The sequence below is a fragment of the Colossoma macropomum genome, unplaced genomic scaffold, assembly GCF_904425465.1.
Source record: "Colossoma macropomum unplaced genomic scaffold, Colossoma_macropomum, whole genome shotgun sequence".
NCBI lineage: Eukaryota > Metazoa > Chordata > Actinopteri > Characiformes > Serrasalmidae > Colossoma > Colossoma macropomum.
This window is the reverse complement of record NW_023494788.1, coordinates 18,423,558-18,448,725: the sequence shown is the minus strand read 5'-3', so window position 1 is coordinate 18,448,725 and position 25,168 is coordinate 18,423,558. Positions and strand designations below refer to the sequence as shown.

At 35.8% G+C, this 25,168-nt stretch overlaps 1 protein-coding gene and 1 long non-coding RNA gene across 2 annotated transcripts; both read left to right on the top strand.

Moving 5' to 3' along the window:
• The first annotated feature begins 833 nt into the window (after window positions 1–833).
• On the top strand, window positions 834–19,447 carry LOC118806534. Its single transcript, XM_036567963.1, has 5 exons — window positions 834–1,074; window positions 3,730–4,068; window positions 14,697–14,801; window positions 14,889–14,941; window positions 18,849–19,447. The coding sequence occupies exons 1-4, from the start codon at window positions 834–836 to the stop codon at window positions 14,900–14,902; spliced, it is 699 nt and encodes a 232-aa protein (XP_036423856.1). The 3' UTR covers window positions 14,903–14,941; window positions 18,849–19,447.
• LOC118806973 lies at window positions 5,203–7,527 on the top strand. Its single transcript, XR_005007158.1, has 3 exons — window positions 5,203–5,341; window positions 6,814–6,857; window positions 6,951–7,527. It is a non-coding gene; the product is annotated as an uncharacterized LOC118806973 (long non-coding RNA).
• Window positions 19,448–25,168: the final 5,721 nt, after the last annotated feature.

Genomic DNA, 25,168 nt, shown 5'->3' with positions numbered 1-25,168 from the left:
TTTTATCAAGAGATCAGCAGAGCCGAAACTGCAGATGCTTCGAAGTGTCAAACTAGGAAAACCTGTTAATGGTGGTTAACTCTACTCAAGTGACTGAAGACAGATACATGTTGTTTTGTTGTGTGCACAGCGACAGTCTACTCTGACAACAAACTGTCTGGTTCAAGATAACAAATGAACTCTTAACATAAATGAACATGGTATAATTCTTTAAAACAAGAAGAAAAAATCTCACCCAAACCCTTACTATAATAAAAGCCCCTAGTGAAATATCATTACTCTATTTAGTATAAGAATATGTTGTACTATCAGAAAATTGAAAAAAAAAAAATGTGTTTGTAAATACAATATTCTAGTTTTTTTGTGGAATAGTAAAGGCAAATGTATTTTATCTTCAAATCAAGTTTTTTCTCTGTGAGGTGACACTTCCTGAATAAAGATGTTCATTGGCTGTTTCACTATTGATGACACAGCCAGCTTATAAAGAGGCCCCCAGTGAACTTCTGGTGGTCAAATTATCTTCTGTCAAGCAGGCAAAAAGGACCTTGTGACTTCCTTTTAAACATTCATTTCAAATAATCCAATGCATTCTATGAAAATAACTCCCCTCTGGATTCTTATTGCCAGTCTTTACAGAATAGGTAAGTTTCTTTGTATGTATTACTATTACCATTCCTTTCTCATTTCTCCTAACTGAGTTAAATCTAATTTAAACTCATTTTATAGGTCACGGTCAAGCTGTAGGTCTTCATCAGAAGCCATTTTTGTCAGTTAAAGCTGGTGAAGCTGCTACACTTCACTGCACATTTGGTAAAAGCTTGAGTTCAGAGCGAATGTTTTGGTATAAGCAGAAACTGGGACAGACTCTTCAGCTGGTGGGAACAGTGATAGCACATTTACAACCTATTATTGTTCCTAAGTTCGACCCATCAAGAATCTCACTGGAGACAAAACCAAGCAGCGTTTCTTTGACTTTAAAACGTACTACTGAAGATGATGAAGGAATCTACTTCTGTGGTAAATCTGATGGGAATGCGATTCAGTTTTCCAGTGGAACTTTCTTAGCTGTGACAGGTAATCACCATATTTTCATTTATCAACAGTTAAATGTAAACGTTGTTTCAATTCAAAATCCTTTTGCTTAAGACTGTGTATGTAATTATTTATAGTCCTTGCATTTTTTGGAACACTGTTACTAATCAAAGTACAACACAGCATTTGTTTTTTTTAATGAAATTGAGGCCTCTGTCAGTTTAGGTTCTAATGATTCCACTTCATTCTAATAAACTATGACAAAAAAACCAACAAAAAACAGTAAAATAGAAAAACTTTAAATGGCAATTTTGTTAATTAATACTTATTATAAGTACATTAAGTACATGATAATGATGATGGTGATGAATATTATTATTATTATTATTATTATTATTATTATTATTATTATTATATCAGTAATACTAACAATATAAACACAGCAATGTTAATACTTATTGTAAGTACATTAAGTACATGATAATGATGATAATGATCATGATGATGATGATTATTATATCAGTAATACTAACAATATAAACACAGCAATATCATCTAACATTTAATTGGTAAGTGATAAATAACTATTAGATGTGACAAAACAGATCAGGTGATGTAACTTTACGTAGTTTTAAAACTGACCTTCAAACTCATCTCCATCAAGAAAGCAAAAATGTCCGATTTAAACCAAAGATCGTCATAGGTAGCATATAACACTAATGCTACCTAGTGAAGGAAACTCCTTTGAACAGCTTTGTGTCTTTATGATGAAAATCTAAATTACAATGCTGTAAAAAAGTGTCCCTCACCTGATTTCTTCCCTTTTTGCTAATTTGCTACATTTTAATGTTTCAGATCATCTAATTTTAATAAAACATAAAGACAACATGAGTAAACACAAAACACAGCTTTTAAATTATCATTCCATTTATTAAAAATAAAGATTTATTTAAAACTCTTTATTACGCATTTGAAAAAAAGTAATTGCCCCTAAACCTAACAACAGGTTGTACCACCCAAGGCAGTAGCAACTGCAAATAAGTGACTCAGCCACTCCAACCAATTTTTTATTTTATTTTTTTTAGAAGTGGACTTGCTTGTGTGCTTTAGATCATTGTCCTGCTGCAGAACCCAACTGCGTTTGAGCTTTAAGTCACTAACAGGCAGACATTCTCCTTCAGGATTTTCTGATAAAGAGCAGAATTCATAGTTCCATCAATTGTGACAAGTCGTCCAGGTCCTACAGAAACAAAGCAGCCCCAGACCATCACACTACCACCACCATGTTTGACTGTTGGTATGATGTTCTTATGGTGGAATGTGGTGTTAGCAATACACCAGATGTTATGGGACGCATGCCTTCCAAAAAGTTCCACCTTTGACCCATCAGTCCACAAAATAGTATCCCAAAAGTCTTGGGGGTCATGTAGACGAGCCTTTGTGTTCTTTTTGGTCAGGGGTGATTTTCGCCATGCAACTCTCCTATGGACGCCATTTTTGCCTAGAGTCTTTCTTATCGTGTAATCATGTACATTGACCCCACCTAAGGCAAGTGAGGCCTGCTGTTCTTTGGATGTTCATCTGGGTTCTTTTATCACCTCCTGGATGAGTCGTTGATATGCTCTTGGTGAAATTTTGCTAGGCTGGCCACTGCTGAGAAGGCTTGTCACTGTTGTAAGATTTCAGTGACTTTGTTTTGCATCTGTATTTGAATCTCTTTAGAATGTGGCATCATGTTCTGCTTTTTGAGACCTTCTAGCCTGCTTCACATTCCAGGCAGGTTCTATTTAAGTGACCCAATAGTCAACTGAATTTGGTTAACTGGTTGATTTAGTAGCTAAGGGGGTAATTACTGTTTTTCACATAGGTCCAAGTAGGGCTGAACAGCATGTTCCCTTCAATAAATGAAATCATCATTTAAAAACAGCATTGTGTGTTTACTTGGGTTATCTTTGCCTAAAAGTAGTTTGATGATCTGAAACATTCAAGTGTGGTGAATAGGCAAAAATAGAAGACATTGGGAAAAGAAATTCTTTTTCACAGCACTGGATATTTTTGGTCCAATTCGCTAAAGTAGGCCTTCCCCTTTGTCTAGGAGGATATCTTACTCCTAAGGTCTAATTTTACATTTTTACGTTAAAAGAATTTTTTTTTTTTTTTCTTTTTGAAAACAAACATTCTCTACACAATACCCCATAATGATATATTTTTATGATTATTTCCTTTATAACTATATAAATGTACAGATCACTGTTAGCCAATAAGAATAGCCATTGACTTAATGTGAGGAGAACAGATTTGGCCTAATAATTTGATTCGGAGATAACCGGGACATTTTACCCTCTAACTTTCTAGTCCAGCGTTTCCCAGCCCTATTTCAGGAGGCCAGCTGCCCTGCATGTTTTAGTGCTTTCTCTGCTTTAACAATTCAGGTAAAAGTACACTAATATGTGCAGAGCAGTGGGCCTCCAGGAGGTTGGGAGACATTACTATAGTCAGCTTGATGGTGTAAATACTAACATAATCACTATAAATGTGGAGGGCAGATTGTGTTGTCAGTATTTTCAGCCACAGATTATTACACTACATGTCAGCAAATTCAATGTGACTACATGTGATTTCACCATTTTCAAGGCAGTTTATTTGCACACATACTTTGACTCAAAAATCTCTTACAATATTTATATCATTAAATAGGTCACCCAAAGTTAAGTGTATCAGTGCTCCAAACTCCAGTATGGGGGTCAGTTTCTCCAGGAGAGTTGGTCACTCTGCAGTGCACGGTCCTCTCTGAGATCAGAGCAGCAGAACTCCGAGTGCTCTGGTTCAGAGCTGCTGCAGGACAATCCTTTCCTGAAATCATTTACACTCATCAGAACAGCAGCAGCCGTCAGTGTGAGATCAGCTCTTCTACACACAGCTGTGTGTACAACTTCTCCAAGAACATCCTCGACCACAACCATACTGGAACTTACTACTGCGCTGTGGCTGCTTGTGGGGAGATTATTTTTGGAAATGGAGCATCAGTAGAACTGAGTAAGTTTTCTCACTGTACACTTATTTAAAAATAAAACAAAACATTTTAGATATAACAAGACACTTTTTTCTGTGTATTGTTATAAATGTCACACTCTTTAAAATATGGTTTGTAAATCATTCTTTAGTAAAGAAAATGGTTCTGTATAGCACAAAGAAGGTTTTTCTATTGTTACGATGTCAAGCTTGTATCAACAGAAGGACCCTTTTGGGTGCCCTATAGAACCCTTTTCAAATACGTTCTATATAGAACAATCTACAGCACATTCTCCATCTAAAAAACCCTTTCACGATGCAAAGAACCCTTTAATAATACAAAGGGTTCTTTGAGTGTTCATGGTTCCGTATAGAATGATTTTTGTTACTAAACAACCCTTAAAGGACCCTATTTTTAAGTGTGCACTTCTGGACATTCTTTTTCATATTGTTCCGTATTCTGTATAATTTCCATTTTGTTTACATGTTAAAGGACTGCAAAATGGTCATCCATGACATTTTACTTCTCTGAGGCCAAACTTTTATTTATCTCTCAACTTGAGATTTTATTTCTTTTCTGTTCTCTTTCTTTTGTTTGCAAAAATCCTAAAGTGTTTGTTAATTGTCATTTTGTAAATTCATAAATACAGTCATATGCAAAAGTTTAAACACCCCCTGGTCAAATTACATTTGGTTGAGTTTTTAAGTGAAAATAAGTTCCACATCCTCTACAGAGAACACATTTAAATATGGATTTTTTTCTGCACATTTTAGTGCACAATTTTTATTTACTTGCTGAGTTTAAAATGTTGGAAAAAAAAAAAAACCTATAAAATACAAAATGAGCCATAACTTTAGCAGAGGGTATATTTTATGCATATTTTTTTTCCAGTATGTCAAATTCAGCAAATAAACAATTATTGTGTATTAAAATGTGCAGGAGCGTGTTCTCTGTGAAGAATGTGTTAATGAATTTTCACTTCGAAAATCAACAAGACATTATTTTGAACAAAGGCGCCCAACGTTTGCATATGAATGTTTAAAATGAAAAAAAACGTTTGCCTGAAAACAGCTCCACTTTAAAAGCTATTGTAAAGATGTTTTCTAGAGATGTAAAGAACCTACTTTGATGTATTTAGTACCAATGTACTCTTTTTTTCTGATCACGCATGTTCTTCAGCACAGCCTCTGGATCCTGTAGTGATCTGTCTGGGAGCAGCTTTAGGAGCGTGTGTGGTTGTGATCTCTGTCCAAACCATTTTATTCTGTAAAAGGAGAAACTGTGAACACTGCAGTGGTGAGTTTTCATCTGAATCATGTAACTTTTTAAAGTTAAAGTAATCCGTTTAAGAAAATTCTAGTTACAAATGAAGTATCCAGATTACAAAGGACTAGGTAATGCTATCTTTACAGTTGGCTAATTTCTAAGTACAAAGCCGGTAAGTGTGTGGTACAAATTCCAAAATATTAGATAACAATTTGTTTAACATACTGGTCAGTTCCAAGGTACTCTAACTAAATTACACTGAAATGCCTAATAGATTTAATATATTTACTTGTTAACTGTGAGGTACAAACTTAATAGTGCTGTAAGTATTTTAGGCAAAATTATGACTAAATTACGCTGAAATGCATAACAGCTCCTATATATAAAATTGATAAAGAACACTGTACAATATTGCATACTTGCATAAATATCTGGTGTAACAAGATGGTAAGTATAAACACTAAATATCAGGTTTAAGCAAGTACACTGTAAAAAGTGGCTCATAAGATCTACTTATAAAATTACTTCATGTGGTAACAAGCAACTGATCTATTTATATAACTCAAAAAATTACTTTGATTGAAAGAATTGCTCATTCAAAGTACTTATTTAGGTTGAATAAAACTAGTTAATTTATTTGTGACCACATGAAGAGATTTTTAAGTAGATCTGACGAGCCACTTTTTACAGTGTAGTCTTATGGGGTAAAATATGGTGCAAAGACACCTGAAGACATAAGAATGTAATGTAGTATGTATCTGCCCATTGCCTAGAATCGAATCTGAACCTGGAATGTTAAAGAAAGCAATGATTCTTGCTATGATTTTATTCAGCCTGTACCTCTGATTTTTCTGATTTACTTTCCTGCTTGAATGTGTGATATTACAAAAACGATCCAGTTATTAGATATTTTACTTCAGGCATTTCAGCGTACATTTGGAAAAAATATAATTCAGTAAGTAAATAAGCACCTGCTACAATAGAAATGTTTTCATGTGTTTACACTAGCATTCAAAAGTTTAAAAATGTTTATTATGTTATATGCAGTCATATTACAATTTATCTACAAAAAATTAAGATGTTTTCAACAGTATGACTAATTATGTCAACAAAAGCTATTAAAGGATAAATATTATACTGTAATTATCTACATACATTTAATCTTTTGGTCTGGTTATCTGCCTTGAGATTTGATCTTCAGTTTTAATATACTATGAATTTTAAATATTAATTTTATAATTTCATAATAATTTCATTCCTGATATCATACAGCTTTCTCAGTCATTTTGGATTAACTCATCATTCAGGACACATTTCTTCATTTTTATTTACAGCTTCTTACTAATTATTTTGTACAAGGGTCTGCAAACAAATTGATTGTGATATTAAAAACAGTGATTTCAAACTTTGAATGGTAGTGAATGTAAAATACAAAAAACAACCAACCAACAAAATGCAACAAACATGATAAAGATGCTGACCTGCTTGTGTCTGTTATTCAGCAGAGAAACCTAAAGACTCAGTCAAAGAGAAGACGACCAAACAGGTACTGCTTTAGTGCCATTATTCCTGACATTACATGTACAAAATCAATGATATATAAGAGCTCTTATTTAAACTCTCATGTCTGTTCCTGCAGGATGAAAACGCTGAGGAGCTGAATTATGCAGCCTTAAATTTCCATGAAAGGAAAACTAAAAGAGGAAGAGGGAAACGAGAACAGCCACAAGAAGACACTCTGTATTCTGCAGTGAGGGGCTCCTCTGTTAATGACCGCAGAGTAACGCGTTAACTGTAACTCATGAATTCTCTTATTGGTGAATGGTATTTATTACTAATGGAAGTGAAGCTTAGAGAAGTTCTACTCACAGTGCATCATCATCTGCACATTCAGTGTGGTGGAGGAGGTGGAGTCAGGTACTCAAAAAAACAAAATAAAACTGCATGTCATGTGTTTGTGTGTTCATAACTATAGATATCAGTAATACGCAACTATCAGTGAGAGGAGGGTCTTTATGAGACGGTCAGTTATTAGAATAAATGTTTGTGTAAGAAAGAACTGAACTGGTTTACTCTTCCATGTTTTTATTACTACATAATTTTCTCCTAAATTAAAACTCTTGTCTTCTTTTAATTTTTACTGTCTGCAGTTTGCTGAAATACTTCAGACATGCACTTTATTTATTATTTTGCCAACATATCTGTCTTCTAATGCATACTGGTTACATGTTCCTCCTGAATAGTAGAGTCAGTTTCTAATGTCAGAAAAGATTCTTGTTGAAGATTTTCTTTGTTGTTTTCTGCTTTCTAAAGCCCAACAGATGATGTTCTTTTAAAGGGGAATTCCACCGATTTCAACAACGTCATTGTTATTAGTCACCCTTTGGTTTTGTAGTACATCAATTTGGGGGGCCCGAAAAACATTACTTGTGGCCTGGAAAAGGCCTTAGCCGGCCCTGTGCATGACCAACGTCCTCCAGGGCCTCCATGTTAAATTTATTATAATGATGCTGCCTTTTCTCTGCTTTATTAAAGGACCCGTATTTGTCCTTTATTTTGTCCTTTACCCTGAAGTCCACTTATTACATGTGTTGTTCTATGTACTGAAAACAGTCATAGGCCTTTGAGATTGATATATGTAAATGAGCTCTGTCCTACTTGGTTCTCCTGTACTGTGCCACATACAAAAATCATTCCAGGCTTAAACACTCCTCATATATTCAGCGTTAATGGACGGGACTGATTAGGCAAATATATTAAATGTGCTGGTTTTCATTGCATCACAAGAAACAGTGAACAGAGAATGAAAGCTGAAACTTTAACTATATTTATATACCACATCAAACTGTTTTATCACAAAAAAGTGAGGTAAATTCATTTTTCCATAATATGGGCCATAAGCAAAACATTGATCACACAGAAGTTAATTTAGCCTTTTTACGCTGAAGTTTACTGAAACATCTGTCCAAATGTAATTGTAGTGATACAAATCAAAAACCTCAATGATTTGTGTGCTAAAAGCGCCCTCTTGTAGAAAATCTTAGATTGGATTTCTAAGTAAGTGAGTGAGTGAGTGTGTCTGTAAGATGGCTTCTAAAAGCACAACTCTAAATAGGCCGACTGTTAGTTCTTGTAGTGTTGAAGTCATTTTGTATGTTGTATGTATCATTACCTGTTTAAATGACTATGAGAAAGTAAAATGCCGATAATTAGACAGGTTATTGACTCATGAATGTGACTGTGAATGTAATCAATAATTATGTAAGACCAAATATTCTCCATAAGGTTTAAATCTGGAATCTCTCAGGCCAAAACCATCAATAAAAATCCTTATTATTTAGTTTCTGCATGAAAGTGTACATTTTAATCTGTGCTATTGAATGTTTTCACTTGATAGACAATCAGAAATCTTTTACATCCAGTCAGTAGTCAAGATTGAGTGAGCACTGTTTATGTTATGATTTCTATATCAGAGGCGCCACTCCTGCAATCAGCAAAGGTGAAACTAACACAGAATTAAATGTGAGAAGGAAAGAGACTAAGAGAGAGGTTTTAATCTAAAAATGAAGATTACACCATACAGTATAATATTTTCATGGTACAGGATTGCAGAAGGTATTGAAACACTGTCAGTACACTGGGATACTATCCACTGGTTGTTGTTTATGGGCTCTTTATCTAACTGATGTAAAGACGTTGTAAACAACAACAACCAGTATAATGGTGTATGCAGTTGTTCTAAAGTTAATGATGGTCATGATACTCCTTAAAAAGTGCCTTGAGACATAACGTATCACAATAACAATGTTATATCACTGTATTGCCCACCTCCAACAGTTTCTAAGTAATTAACACCGGATACCGGATTATATGCCTTAAGAAGGGGTTAACATAAGATTGAAAATCAAGATGCCTCAAAAAACTTTATTAGATTAAATAATAAATGCAACCATCATCCATGCTCTGCAGTCGTTTAGTAATGATTATGGTTTAGATTTCCAGTTATTAGAGAGGTTTTTATTCTTTCTCTATTTTGAGTATCTGAGGGATTCTGAAGGAACAAATGTGACCATCAGTTTTAAGTCCTTTAGCTTGTCATTAAAATGTACAAAAGCCTGTTGTTACCAGTAGGTGGCAGTGTGATCATTGGCCGTGCTCTGAGTATATACTGTGGTTTCATAGTTCTTTCCTCTCAGACATGAGAGACTATAGTGAATATAAGCCACGCCTTCTGTCTTATCATTTCATTTAACCCTGTTTTACAGGAAACTTATCAATCCTATTGGACTTTGACTCGGTCTTTCGAAAAATACATCTGTCAGATGTGTCAGTATCCTGGATATAATTCTATATGTGCTCAAACATTTTTATTACTGGTTAATGATATTCCTTACTCATCCAGTACCATGCACAATGTATTTTGGAGGAATATATGAGATTATTGGAGTTAAACTGAGTTATTTTTATAATTTTGGTCTTGTTTTTCAAAATCCCACTTTGATTTAAGATCAATTCCACCTATCTTTTTAAAGTTTCTAAGTGATTAAATTGCTGAGATGTAAACAAAGTCGTTGAGGTTGGTTTGATGTGAATTTGTTCATTGAAGAGGAAAACTTTGGTCAGGATTCATCTCACATGGCACGATATTAAGAAGTTGACTAATGTGTTTGTTTTCTCTTGTTTGGATTATTGTAATGTATTATTTACTGGCTTATCCACAAAGAGTATAGCCAAAGTACAGAATGTACAGAATGCAGCACACACACACACACACACACACACACACACACACATATATATATATATATATAATGGACTGGCGACCTGTCCAGGGTGTATCCTGCCTTCTGCCCGATGACAGGGATAGGCTCCAGCATATATATTTAAGCTGAATTTTAATCCATGGAAGGGTATTATTAAACATTTGTCCATATTTGACAATTTAAATAAGTAATACAATGATCATTTTGTGTGAATTAGCTATGCTGACTGTAACCAAAAGTGATCAGCACTGAGGTCATATTCTCTGATCTAAACTCTACATATGACACTGTAATCTTTCTTTATTCCATCATAGGGAGAGATCATGATTCAGTGGTGGAGAACAAACCCAGTCAGGTACTATATGTTCTCTCATTCACACTGACACTGTTTAATTCCCATAAAGTTCTCTAATCTTCAGCTTTTAATATTTCATATTCCTCTCTACAGGACTCTGCTGCTGTGGAGCTGAATTATGCGGCCAAAAGCCTGAGAATGAAGAGTGGACGCTCTGGAGACAGTGTTTACTCTGAAGTCAGATACTTCTCAGTTACTGACCCCAACAATCACTGACTCACTGGACTCTCTTCTCTTGTAGCAGCAGAAGTAAAGTTTGTGGATATTTTCTGTTTACTGTTGATGCGAGAACACAGTGTTAGAGTGTGTGGTCGCTTTAGTCATTCACACGTAGCAAACACATTCATGAGCTCAGATGGCGTCTGATATTGTGTTCATGGAAATGTAGAAGACGTGTTTCTATATACTTAGATCAAAATAAAGCTGTGGTCACTCTGCAGACCTTTAGAGATTGTGGCTGATAGTTTGAAACTGAATTCACACCACACCTGCTTCTGTTTATTAGTTGAGTTTAACCCCTTATAATCCTAGGTTTATCACATACTGAGGCTTATTATTCAGTAAATATAGAGACTTCGAAGCAAACTGGTTGAAATATTCTTTGGTTATAGAAGTGTGTAATGAAACTTTGGGCCCACTGGACACAAAATAAAAAAATAAAATGTACCATAAATTCATATCATATTTGTTTTCTTTTTTAATATGTTAAATTCAGCAAAAAAGCAATAATTGTGCAGAATAATGTGCAGACGTGTGTTTTTTTTTACATACCATGACTTTTAGTAGGCAAATAAATTGATAGGAATATTCTTCACACTGTAGGTGCCCTAACTGAATATAAAAATAATCTGCGTCTGGTTTATTCTGTTCTGAATGGATGAATGGACATGGTGACACAGAAACATCTCTAATTCCTCAAGAGGGCACGTTTTACAGTGCTTTTGGAAACATGAGTTGATTTCAGATTCAACCATTTTGTAATGTGTAGACAAACTACATTTTATATAAAATAATATATATTAAATTGAATTTTTCACTTTTTTGGTGTCAGTATACTGAGGCCACATGGCAGACCAAACTTAGATTTAGATAACTCAGCTTCTTACTGAAACCTGTCTTTCTCTACTTGGTAAAGGAGGATAAAAAGATATTTCATATTGAATTGACTTATACAAATGTCACCTGATATATTTCTCTGACAAAGTTACTAATTTAAAGATACTGAGTTTTGTTTCAACAGCAACTATATTAGACACTTAAATGCCAGATATTTCAAATTTCTAGCTGTTTGATTGAATGGTGACCAATAAGTCATGTTTCTCCCACCATAGTCTTACAGATCTATACTTCACTGTCAGTGTTTATCATGAACCTTATCATAATGATAAGTCACTAAACCAGAAATTGCTGTCATGTTGGCAAAAGGAGGTTACACAAAGTACCCCCTTTGCAGTGGTGCCAGTAATAATGACAATGAAGCATGGTGTCAAAAAAAAAACAAAAAAAAAACCTTGTGATATTTGCTAGCCAATCAGATTATCTCTTGAGCTCAGCATGCTAATGCAGTTTGCTGCTTTGGGTCAGAAGGTTCCTTTCCAAGTTGCTTCATATAAGCAAAGCATCTTATGATGATGATGATGATGATGATGATGATGATGATGATGATGATGGCTCCACTGCGGATTCTCATTTTATCTCTCTACATAATATGTAAGTTGTGAGCTCTTTACAAAATTGTCAGATATTAAATTACAATTAAATTCTTATATAAATTCTGTTGCCAAAATGTCAACCACTATTGTTCTTATTGTTTATAATTGATTTCATGTAATTTGTAGGTCTTGTTGAAGCTGCGGATCTTAATGAGCAGTTTATCTCAGTTAGGTCTGGAGAAAGTGTCACTCTGCCTTGCACAGCTGAAAAGTCTGATAGAAACGTTAAGGTTTGGTACAAACAACAACTGTGGCAGAAACCTAAAGAAGTGGCATCAAAGTTAGACAACAGATCTCCCATTTTATCTGATTCAAAATTCAATCTAAATGGAGATTTTTCTCTGACTATTAAAGAAACTTCTGAAGATGATGAAGGAATGTACTTCTGTGGAAAAAGTGATGGAAAAACATTTACATTTTCTAATATCATAGTCTTAGTTGTGACAGGTAATCACATTACTTTTTTTATTATACAAGCACACTCAAAACTTTTCACAATTTATTTTTACAATGTTAGAATTATTTAAGAGTAAGTAATATTCGGTTAATGTCTCACACTGAAAATTATTAATATGATGAAATGTTTAATTAGAATAAAGTGCAGCCGTAAACAAGACATTTGTATTACATTCACCAGGTCATCCTCAGTTAAAGGCATCAATTGTCCAAACCCCAGTATGGGGGTCAGTTTCTCCAGGAGAGTCGGTCACTCTGCAGTGCACGGTCCTCTCTGAGATCAGAACAGCAGAACTCCGAGTGCTCTGGTTCAGAGCTGCTGCAGGACAATCCTTTCCTGAAATCATTTACACTCATCAGAACAGCAGCATCCGTCAGTGTGAGATCAGCTCGTCTACACACAGCTCTGTGTACAACTTCTCCAAGAACATCCTCGACCACAACCATACTGGAACTTACTACTGCGCTGTGGCTGCTTGTGGGAAGATCATTTTTGGAAATGGAGCGTCAGTAGAACTGAGTGAGTCTGTTTTAGTCTTATATACATTATATACATATAGTGGCTCAAATATTTTTGGACATATATGCCATTTAAAATATTGAAGTTCATTGTGTAAGAATGTTTGTTAAGAAACAAAATGTCCAACTAAGTGGCATTTATGTTAAACAGACACTTCCAGGACTTTAATTTTCTTTTTGGCAAAGTATTCTTTTAAGAGGCAGCTTCTGAGAATCAGATCAATATTGTTTGTGCAGTTTCTGCAGGTTTATGTTTACAATGCCTTTGTACACTTCCATGTCCATGTCCATGATCCCATCAAAGGACACACGTGGACTGTAACCACTGTAGGAAAACAGCCCAGGCTTCGATGTTTCCACTTCTGTGCCTTATAGAAGCCTTGCTCCAGCCTTGGTGGAATTCTTCTTCAGGCTTTCTCCACATATAGAGTTTACCATCAGTCTGATGTTGTGCTTAAAGTGGTTTACTCTGAAACAAAAATCACTTTGCTTAACAGTTTATGAAGTAACCTTAAGAACTTCAAGTTTAACAGTAAGTTAAGTGTCATATATATATATATATATATATATATATATATATATATATATATATATATATATATATATATATATACATAGTAGCATTGGTGTAGAAGAAGACCTGGAAAACATTGCGCATATGGGCAAATGCTCTTTTATTTTAAACAGGCAAACTCAGCTACCTTGCTGCTGGTCTTTAGTTACAGTAAGGGCATCATATGCCCTCGAAGAGGGGTGATGCGACTATAATTTATTATCACCAACCCGTAATTCTTCAGAGATATAAAGCTGAAGTCAGTTATCTGCCAGCTTCTCGTTCGAATTTTCCTGTTCCACCTTAAATGGTGCAGCAGTTCTGACTCCTGAGGTGCCGGAATGTAACTGCTGCCATTTGAGGTGGAATGGGAAATTTAGCTAGCTAGCTATAGAGACATCATACTATTAGTGAATGTTTATGCTTGCTATAAAGAAAAAGACCATATTACATTGTAATGACATAAACTAAGATAATACAATGGTTATAAAAATTTTGCAGCAGAGAAAATACTGACATTCGTGGGTTTCTTTGGCCACTTGTGCAGCCATCTTGGTGGTTTTCTGTTATCATAATGCTTTGTTTGGAGTAAGCCTCTGAAAAACCTCTGTTTCACCCTACCCCTTTATCTCAACAAAAATCGTGACACTTCACCCCTAGGCATGAATGCGCAAAACAGAGGGGTAAGGGCTAATTGGTAGGGGCAAGGGATGAAATGATATTGGGTCTAACAGTCCTTTTCTAAACCAGGCGCATGGTGCCCCTCAGGAGCCACATGGCCACACCCATTAAGCTCTTCATGGCAGTACAGCATTTAATTTTAGAAGTTTGAGGCTTTCGAACAAACGTCATTAAACATTAATACAAATTAAAGCACAAAACATGAAATTCATTATAAACTTGCACGTTGCTGATCATTCTTGAAGTTAACACTCAGAGAAAATCCCGCAAAAAGATTTGAATCAGGTGTAAAATTTTCTCACTGTATCCACAAAGCTATCACTTATTCCAGATCTCTGTTTTCTAGATCATCAGCCTGTGCTAGTTGTTACCCTGGCAGTGGCGCTGGCCTTGTTCTCAATCGGGAATATCACTCTAGTCTACTGGAGCTGTAGGAGAGAGAGCTGCAGCGGTGAGTTTATACAGAATCAGTATGTTCAGGAATTCATTACCATGAGGGTAAAATTTCGAAGATCTTTCTCTCTCAATGCATTTTAAGGCAATACATCTTAGTCTGGCATCCACAATTTCCCAGAGGCGCTTTAAGACCAGGTACGTTACCATCATACTCTTTTCACTGATTCCACTGAAGTGTCAGATTCAGTGCTTTAGAAAGTGTCTTTTGTGAGAAACAGTCAGATCTGTTGAGTCACTTGCATTCATTAACAGCAGATGTACCATGAGATATTCAAAGGTTCTTGCACATGAATAAGGAACCATCTATATTTCACCTATTCATTAGTAACCTATAGTGCACCATAGACATATACAGCCCTGACTAGATCTCATGTCCAAATGTGTGCTGGTTTATTAAGGTAAATTTTATCACTGTTTTCAAAACACATTTTAATTTGAATCATAGTAATATTCTCAGGATTGTGACCAAAATGTATTGTCAACTGGCAGATAATTAATATTTGATGCCTGATAATTAATAGAAAATGCATTTTTCCAGGCTGCTGAAGTTAGGAAGTAGCAAATGTAAAATACAGATGTACTACCTCTTGGTTATTTTTATCAAAAAAGATAAATTGTGTGATAACATGACAAAAAGGCCCAAGATATTATTATTAATTACAATCCTGGGGTTGCAGTTCTACTTTGCTGTAAAGCACACATTCTAAATGAGTTTCTATGACTTTGTCATGCTCATAAATATAAACTTCTCCGTAATTTGCCAGAGTAGAATGTACTTTTCACACCGTCATCTTTAAATGACTTGTAAATATTTAACATTCAGGAAACCCAACTGTGGTAGTTCTGAATAAAGTAGTTATTTAAGTTTTACAGCATTAAACAACGTAAAGATGTTTACAAGACTTAATATATCCATAAAAACAAGAATAAGAAGTTAACATATACACTTGATCTATTTTAAAACTGAGTTCAAATAACCTGTAGATAGTTTCACACTTTCAAAAGATGGTGTGTTTTCAACACTTTAACATAGTGCAGCCTGTCCCACATTTAGGTTGCATGCAGTTACATGCAAAAGTTTGGGCACCAAATTACACATTTTTTTATGTTTTAAAATGAAAAGAAGTAAAAACAACCTCTACAGCAAAATGTTAATGTTCTATATTTGATTAACTTGAAGTTCAAAATAGTAACAGCCCCTCTGGCCGATAACATGGCATGTAAACCAGTTAGCATGTTGCCAGCTAGGAGTCTTTCTGTTATTGTTTTAGAAATGTTCTAGTCTTGCATGCACATGTTTAATATCTACCCACAGATCTTGACTGATGTTCAGGTCAGAGGACTTTGAGGGCCATTCCAAAAGCTTCATCTTCTATGTCTTAAAGTGGTTTAAGGAGGATTCTGAAGTATATTTTGGAGTGTAGTCCAGTTGTAAAATTCAGCCTCTTTTCATTTTTGGTTTCTTGACTGACCGTGTCACATTGGCTTCCAGACTTGTTAGTGGAATCCATTCTCTCATTTACCTGTGCAATTTCCTGTGCGACTCAACTCCAAAAATTAACCGATCCACCCTCATGTTTAACATTTGGCAATGTGTTCTTTTCATCAAATGCTGTTCCTTTTTGTCCAAACATTTTTTGGAGGTTGTGGCCAATGATTTCCTTTTTATTGCAGTCGACAGGACTTGTTTACAAAACACCTCTGGCTCATCTGTATGTTATTGTGCTTACTTCAGATGTCGCCTTTTGTGATGAGGTCACAGCTAAACCTTCCTGCAGGTCCTTTGCTAGGAGTTTTGCTTTGCTTTTCTAGCTAGCATATGAGAAGTTCAATCTGAGAGTTGTGCTGGTCTTCCAAGTCTTGCCTTGACTTCCACAGTTCCCCTTACCCTCCATGTCTTACTGACATTTTGGACAGTGGAAATACAAGCTGCAAGCACTTTGATATTTTATACAGGCTTCCCTGGCTTTGTAGGCGTCATTGGGCTTCATTTTCTGATCCTTAGCTTCTCATACAAGCTCACTGTTGTTGAGTTTTGATAGTATAGTAAAAAAAAAAAAAGTACTAAAAAAAATATACTGCACTATTATAGTTTTCATTAGCTGATATTCCCAATAACAACTCTTGACCTGCCTAACTGGTCTTAATGAATCAGTTAAGGCCTAAGGAGTTAAGTTCTGAGACTTTACTGGAAAGATGCCTAAACTTTTATTTTAAAAATAATAACCTACAAAATATGCTATTTGGTCAGGGGTGCCTAAACTTTTGCATGCAACTGTGTATGTCCAAAAGTATACAGACACCTGCTAAACCAACGTTTCTTCAGAAATTAAGGGTATTAACCCTATTGGACTTGGAATCTTGCATCAGCCATAATGAGTATTAATAGAGAGTTTGTTCCCCCTTTGCTGCAGTAACAAGATTTTGCACTGGATGTTGGAACATTGCTGTGAGGAATTGATTACATTCAGCCACAAGAGCATTAGTGAGGTCAGGTACTGATTTTAGATGTTTAGTTCTCAATCAGTCTAACTCATCCTAAAGGTATTGGATGGAGCTCCATCACTCCAGAGAACACAGTTTGACTGCTTCATAGCCCAATGCTGGGGGGGTGGTGCCCTCTGGTACCTGGCACCAAGTCCTTAGCGAAAGATACTTTAAGTGTGGCAGGGTACATTATCCTGCTGAAAGAGGTCACTGCCTCTGCCATAAAGAGATGTACCTGGTTCACAAAGAGGTGGGCGCTGTCAAGTTAACATCCACATGAATGCCTGGATCTAGAGTGCCCTAGCACAACATCACTGAGAGCATCACAATTTCTCCATCTGGTTATCTTCTTCTGGTGCCATTACTTCATCAAGTAAAATGTGCACACATGTCCAGCTGTCCATGTGATGCTAAAGAAAATGGGACTCATCAGACCAGGGGACCCTCTTCCATTGCTCCAAGGCCCAGTTTTAACATGTGTGTATCCATTGTAGGCCCTTTAGACCAGGGGTGCACAACTCCAGTCCTGGAGGGCCAGTGTCCAGCACAGTTTAGAGGTTTCCCCGCTCAAACACACCAACTAAACCTGGCAATTAACAGAGAAGTGTAATCAGGTGTGTTAGAGCAGGTAAATCACTAAACTGTGTTGGACACTGGCCCTCCGGAGTTGTGCACCCCTGCTTTAGAGAGTGGACAGGTGTTAGCATGTGCACTGTGGCCGGTATGCAGCTACAAAGCCCCATACTCAGCAGTGTGGGATGCACTTTGTGTTGTGACACATGTTTCCTTTAACCTCCATTAAAACTTTCAGTGCCTTTGTTTCTGTCATGAGAGCCTTGGGTGCCCAACACTCTGTTGCCAGTTAATGGTTTGTCACTGTCATGGTTTGTTCAGACCACTGTCGATAGCTACTCACCACTGCTGACTGAGAGCACAAACTTTGATGTTTCAGAGATGCTTTGACTCAACCATCTGGGCATGGTGGTTTGGCCCTTGCCAAAGTCACTCAGGTCTTCACAGCAGGTCATTTCTCACACATCCCATCGACTACAAGAAGTAACTGTTCTCTTACCATCTAATATGTCTTATACCTTGACATGCGCTGTTGTTACAAGATAACCAACATTATCCACTTCATCTATGAAGGTTTTGGCTCATCAGTATAGATCTCACTATTGCAGCAAAGCAATATAGCCCTCAGTGAAAACTACAGTCCACTATAATTTCACTGTTGTTGTAACAAAACCTCGTATCTCCGAATTGGTAACTTTCAGGAGAAGGAACATAGTTTACCTTTAATGTAAGTCAATGGAACCAGACTTTTTTTCCCAAGTAATTTTGGGTCGTTTCTTTTGGTCCATTCATCATGAAATTTGCGCACAATGTAAAGACCAACAGGGATTTTCAAATTATGCCAAAAACTGAAAAAACAAAACAAAAATGAAGATACAAGGTTTTGTTCCAACAGCAATGATAATTAGCATTTATAATGCCACCTAATGTAGTTGTCCATTTTAGCCATAACCGTTTTTCCCCTTTTTTCTCTCTGAAATAGGAGAGTAATTCCGAGGGCTACTATTTCACTCCTTTATATTTGAAGATGAAGAAAAGAGGACACAAGGAGAACATTTTCACACCAAGTGAGGTTCTTCCCTGTTTGTTACAGACCAATTCAGAAAGACAACGTTGGTGAGAAAATAAGAAAAATAATAAGATAATGAAAAAAAAAATAACTGAGAAAAAATCTGTCATACTGAATTAAAGGTGCTGATGTAAAGTGTCAGTGTTCTCTGGGTATTTTTAATAGCATGAACAGAGTGTTAAATGTACCAATTAATGTTAAATATAAAACAGATAAAATATGTAATTCTCATTGGATCCTTTACATTATAAGCTAAGGTTCCATAATTATTTGGTATCCAATGACAATTAAAAAATATCTGGACTGCTGTTTTCCTCTGAGCTGTAAAGTTGTAGACTTACTATAAACAGCACTTTCTGAAGTATCTCTGTGTTCTGTGCATCATGCTTTCACCGTCATGAACTTAAATATCATTTGAAAATATTACATTAAATACATTTCATTCTTCATTCAAAGTCTTATTTTGATGTGATTTGATGTGATTAAGTCAAAATCTCTGTTGGATTATGTAATTCGCCATTTGCTCCTTTTTTGTCTTGTTTTTTTTACTCTTTGACTTTTAAACTGTTTTGTTGACCTAAATTTACTCATATTAAAGTCATCTTGCCAATGCGTCCTGTTTCTCTGAGTTAATACTGTTTATAATACTACCAAATATAACACCAAAGCCAGTGAAATGCTTATTCCTCTCTGTGCATCATGCTGTCACAGTCATGAACTTAAATATCTTTTGAAAATATAGCATTAAAAAATGTTCATTCTTTATTCAAAGTATTGTTTTGATGTGATTTGATGTGATTGTCAAAATATTTTACCTATAATTTTTAAACTTTAAAAATGTTTAAATATTTCAAATATTTACCTAGAATTTTTTACCTAGAAAAAGATACAAAGACAGTCATGAACACATCCAGCATAGACGGATGTCGTCTAACACAGTCTAATGGTGTAAATTATTTTTCTTTTCATTGCTATTCTCAGTTTATATCAGTGAGTAGCTGCTCCATGTGCAGAGTGCTATAATGACATGTAGAGTGTCCTCCATCCTGTAGGTCATCATGTCCTCACTGAAGACATTGTGTCAGTTGTATTAGCTCTTTTTGATTTTGCAATTTTTTGCTCATGCTTTTCTAGAGCGACATTAATAGGACCAGTCAGTAAGGCTATAAGGAATCACTAATAAAATGGGAATATGACAATGATAGCATTATTGCCATGCTTGGTTAAAAATGAATAAAGAAATAAAATAATAAAATCACTTATCAAAACACTTATCACAAATACATGTTTTTTTATTTTTTCTTTTATGAACAAAACCACTTGTTATAGTTATTGGCACCCCTAGAAATTATTATGGATAAAAACCTCATTTATATTTCACTTTTTTAAGTCCATGTGAATGTTTAGAAACTCTTAGATCATCATTCATGACTTCCTGTTTCACTGGGGCATAGCACAGTGACCAGATTCCCTCAGTCATTCATCTGCTGGGGAAGATTAAAGAATACACAAATGAAACGAGACAAACATCTGTTTACAGAGATTCTGGCTGGACATTAAGCACAAAGGTAGTGGAAAATTGGGCTAAAATGGACAGTAAAATGGACAATCTGGTTTAAACCTAGCTGACAGTATTGACACTGTCATTAAAGCAACTGGGTGCTTAACTTGATCTGTTGTAAAAAAAAAAAATGTGCATGAAACTATTTATTTATTTATTTATTTATTTATTGTTTTGGGGGAGACTATAATTACAAAGGGCAGTCTTAAGGCCTCCACACACCGAGCCACATAGTAAATATTACACAAACTACTGTTTAACTGCACAGAATGCGTTACAGTCCTTTTTTTTTAATTCTATTAAAATAAATTTGATTGAATAAAACCTTTAACCCCTTAAATAACCTGGCCCAAAGTTTTATTGCACACTTCTATAACCTAACAATAGCTCAGCCAGTTTGCATAAATGTCCTTATAGTTACTGAATAATAAGCCTTAGTGTGTAAGAAGCCTGGATTTTTAAGGGGTTAACATAATTCATTACACTTGGCATTAGTTTACTGTCTCTTCAGTAGATTTGTTTTGAGAGATACAAGGTAAAAAAAAAAAGACAACACTATTAGCATAAGCTGAGTTAACAAACCATTTTTCTGTTCTTCTAAAAAGACTGGCTGCCTGTGTTCATTTCAAGCCACATCTTCTAAGGCTTTATGTTCTCAATGTGGCTTTAATTTAATATACTAATCACAAAAATGCTGAGCGGAGAAACTGAACAGTGCTCGAAGTCACCGAGCGCCAGAACACCACGATGCCAAATGTCGACACTGGTGTGCAGACCTTCATTAAAAACAATTATTGTATATTTTTGGATGTTGTGCTACATCCAAACATTGCACGTTATTTCAACTGTTTGAAATGATGTGAGAAATATCAGTGGTTTTGTAGCTGCCACAGTTAAACCCCAAAATACTCAAAGTAGATTGTTTAGCTTAGTTACAGTCAGTAACAACATAAAGAAAGCAGCACCAGCCTATCCTTGAGTTGTTTTCAACACTTTACTGTACTATGATCATTTGTTGACTTTTTCCATAACAATTATTAATAGTCTTTGTTTTCTTAATTATCATTATATTTATCTTTACTGGGGTGTTTTGCTAAAATATAACTTATAGACCAAGAATTTCAGTGACACAATGGAAGGAAAAGAAATGCTGTTGTAATAGGCAACAAAACTGAACCTCCATACTGCAACTCCATTTCCACAAAAGTTGGGACGCTGTACAAAATGTAGATAAAAGAGAAATGCAATGATGTGCAGATCATTTAAACCCTATATTTTATTTAAAATAGTACAAAGACGACATCTAAAGTGTTGAAACTAAGAAATTTTATTGTTTTTTGAAAAATAAATGCCCATTTTGAATTTGATGCCAACAACTTGTTCCAACACTAGTAACTGTTTGGGAACTGAGGAGACACTGCTGTAGTTTTGAAAGTGAAATGTTTTCCCATTCTTGTTTGACATAGGATTTCAACTGCTCAAGCACACAGACTCTTTTACTATGGAGCAATGCTGTTGTAATACATGCAGAATGTGGTTTGACATTGTCTTGCTGAAATAATCAAAAAGACGTCATCTGGATGGCAGCATATGTTTCCAAAACATGTATCTATCATTCAGCATTAATGGTGCCTTCACAGATGTGCACGTCAGCATGCCATGTGCACTAATGCACCCCTATCCCATCATGGATACTTGCCTTTGAATTGTGTACTGATAACAAGTGGTCTTTGGCCCGGAGGACACAGTGTCCATGATTTCCAAAAAGAATTTCAAATGTTGACTTGTTGGACAACAAAGGATACTTTCCCACTTCCCCTCAGTCCATTTTAAATGAGCTCTGGCCCAGAGAAGGTGGCAAAGTGTCTGGATCCTGTTTATATTTGTTTTTTTCTTTGCATTTAAGAGTTTTAATTAGCATTTGTGGATGCAGCAAAAAAACTGTTTTCACAGACAGTGGTTTTCAGAAGTGTTTCCAGTGAGTCCATGCAATAATTTCCAGTACAGAATCATGTCTGTTTTTAATGCAGTGTCACCTGAGGGCCCAAAGATCACAGCCAGCAAATGCTGGTTTTTGGCCTTGTCCCTTGCATACCGAGATTTCTCCAGATTTTTATTGAGAATTTTATACTTTATATTGAGAAATGTTATTCTAGAATTGTTTCACTATTTACTGTCTTTCACAGAGTGGTGAACTCCTCCTCGTCTTTACTTCTGAAAGACTCTTTTTTTATACCCAATCCTGGTACTGGCCTGTTGCCAATTAACCACCAGGTGTTTTTTTTAAGTATTACACAACTTTACCAGCCTTTTGTTGCCCCCATTCCAACTTTTTTTGAGCGTGTTGTTGGCATCAAATTAAAAATGGGCATATATTTTTCAATAAACAATAAAATAAGTTTCTCATTTGTTATTATTCATGTTATTCAACATGCTAAAACAAAAATCACTGTCTCATCAGTGTCTCTGGATATTTCTCTTTTTCCCTTTCTTTAAGGTTTTTCCTAGCAGATAAAACCCAGCTGAACAGTGTGAAGAAAAACAAATTGTATCAAATGTAAAATGAAAATTTATTTCTTGTCGGATCCTTTAAATCATGAGTCAATTTGCATAATTATCTGGCATTTAGTGATGTTATTAGAATTTCTTGATGTCTGCTTCTTCTCTGGGATGTAGGGTTGAAGGCTTACTGTGAACTGAGTCATGATGTTTGTAAATCATACTGTCATCATCATAAATGTAAAATTGCCATAATAAAATATCTGAAATTCCATTCTTCTTTTATTTGTTGTGGTTTAGATATTTTGTTGTGGGATAGATAATTTTAAATGAGGAAATATGCAAAACAGCTGATATTTGTTGTACAGTATTTGGAATTCCTTCAGTGCTGCTCTTTACTGAGTGGATGCCTTTTGGGTAATTTCTCTATTACAACTAACTTCTATAGTTCTGCAGGCTGGATGGTGCAGTTCCAACAATACGACTCTAGATGTCTCTAAAACCAAAGAAACTAACATTTTATTTTGATAGTTAACTGTAGAATCTCAGTCTGTCTTTAAGTAACACTCAAATGAATATCTATAATATCTATATCTAATAAGTGTTACCGTACTTGAAGACCATGAGAGATTATTTTAAGTCTAACCCTGATCTTAACCTCAACCTCAACACAAAACCTACACCTACCCCTAAACCAAACCCTGTAGATCATATATAGGGGACCATCAAATTAAAGAATGACCCAAAGAACTTTGCTGTTGTCTTCTGTAAAGAAGGTAAACAGCATCAAGTTTCTCTAAATTTGAGGATAATGTAAATTAATCTTAATCTTTTTCTTTCTCATTCAATTGAAATGTGGAGCATGTTTTGGAAATCATTTTAATGTAATTAGTTGCTAAATGATAAATTGAATTAAAGGCCTTTGTCTTCAGGAAATGTATCCTTCTAACCTGGTGCCAAGAGCAGTTTCTGTGCTGTGGTGTATCAGTTGTATTAAGAGATGTGGTGATCTTCACTGGCTGGCTGAGTAAATGGTCTGGCGTTAATCTGGAGAATAACTTTAGTCTGGTTCTGTATTTCTATGACACAAATAATGAAATGATTCTGACCTGAGTCACTGAAGGACAGTTGTAGATTTAGACCAGAGAATGATCTACTGGAGAAGGATGGTCCACTGTAATTGGAGCACACTAACTAACTCAATAGTCTAGATGCTGCTGTTTTCTTGGTCTAACTCAGAATCTTTCCAGGACAAAACAAATGTGTATTTGAGAGGTAGAAGCAGGTGTGCAGGCACATGTAAATTCCAAGTGGTGAATTTTAGGAAGTCTCTATTTACATTCAAAGCATCAGTTCACCAGACCTTTAGGTAAGATGGTTCATTCAAACAAATGTCATACTTGTCATACTTTCAAAAGCCTCTGGTGTTTAACACCTCCTGTGGATCATCAGTCAGCTTTATGAGTTCAGATCTGTGCTGAAAACAGTTGTCCAGCAACTGACATGAAGAGAGCCTGAAGTGATGATTTTACATGTGGAAAAATATTTGCCTTTGCTGCAGAGTCAACTGATTTGATATCAGCTCCTGTCTGGATAAATTATGTAACTAACTTGGCTACCTTCAACTCATCTTCAGCCTTCTGCAGATCATAACTTGAACAGGACCTTCATCCAACTTTAATCAGTGTCTCTGTCTATCCTCCAAAACAACAGATTAAATACTGGAGAGATCTTGACTGAGACACAGACTAACAGACACTAGAAGGCAGGAGATGAAGCTGGATCTACTAAATTTGGATGATTTCTTGTGTTGCCACTGTGTTTCCTTTACATGTAGAGCAGTTGGAGGAAGGTCTTGGTTTTACCCGATTTAGTCGTCTCCAATTCCACCCGCTAGTTAGGACTCCCCCAATCACACGATGCTATCAACGCTAGGAGGGTGAAGGCTAACACAGCAACGTCACTGGACAGCCGAACGCGCTCGGAGGAAAGCGCCAACCGCCAGATCTGCTACGTCAGCTAACAGACGCCTGCGCTGACTAGCATCGCGCTGAGTGATGGGGGGAGAAGGAGGGGCCATCCTACCCACCCAGAGAGAGCGAGGCCAATTGTGCTCTCTTGGACTCCCGGCTACGGATGGCTGTAGCATCACCAGGGATCGAACTCGTGATCT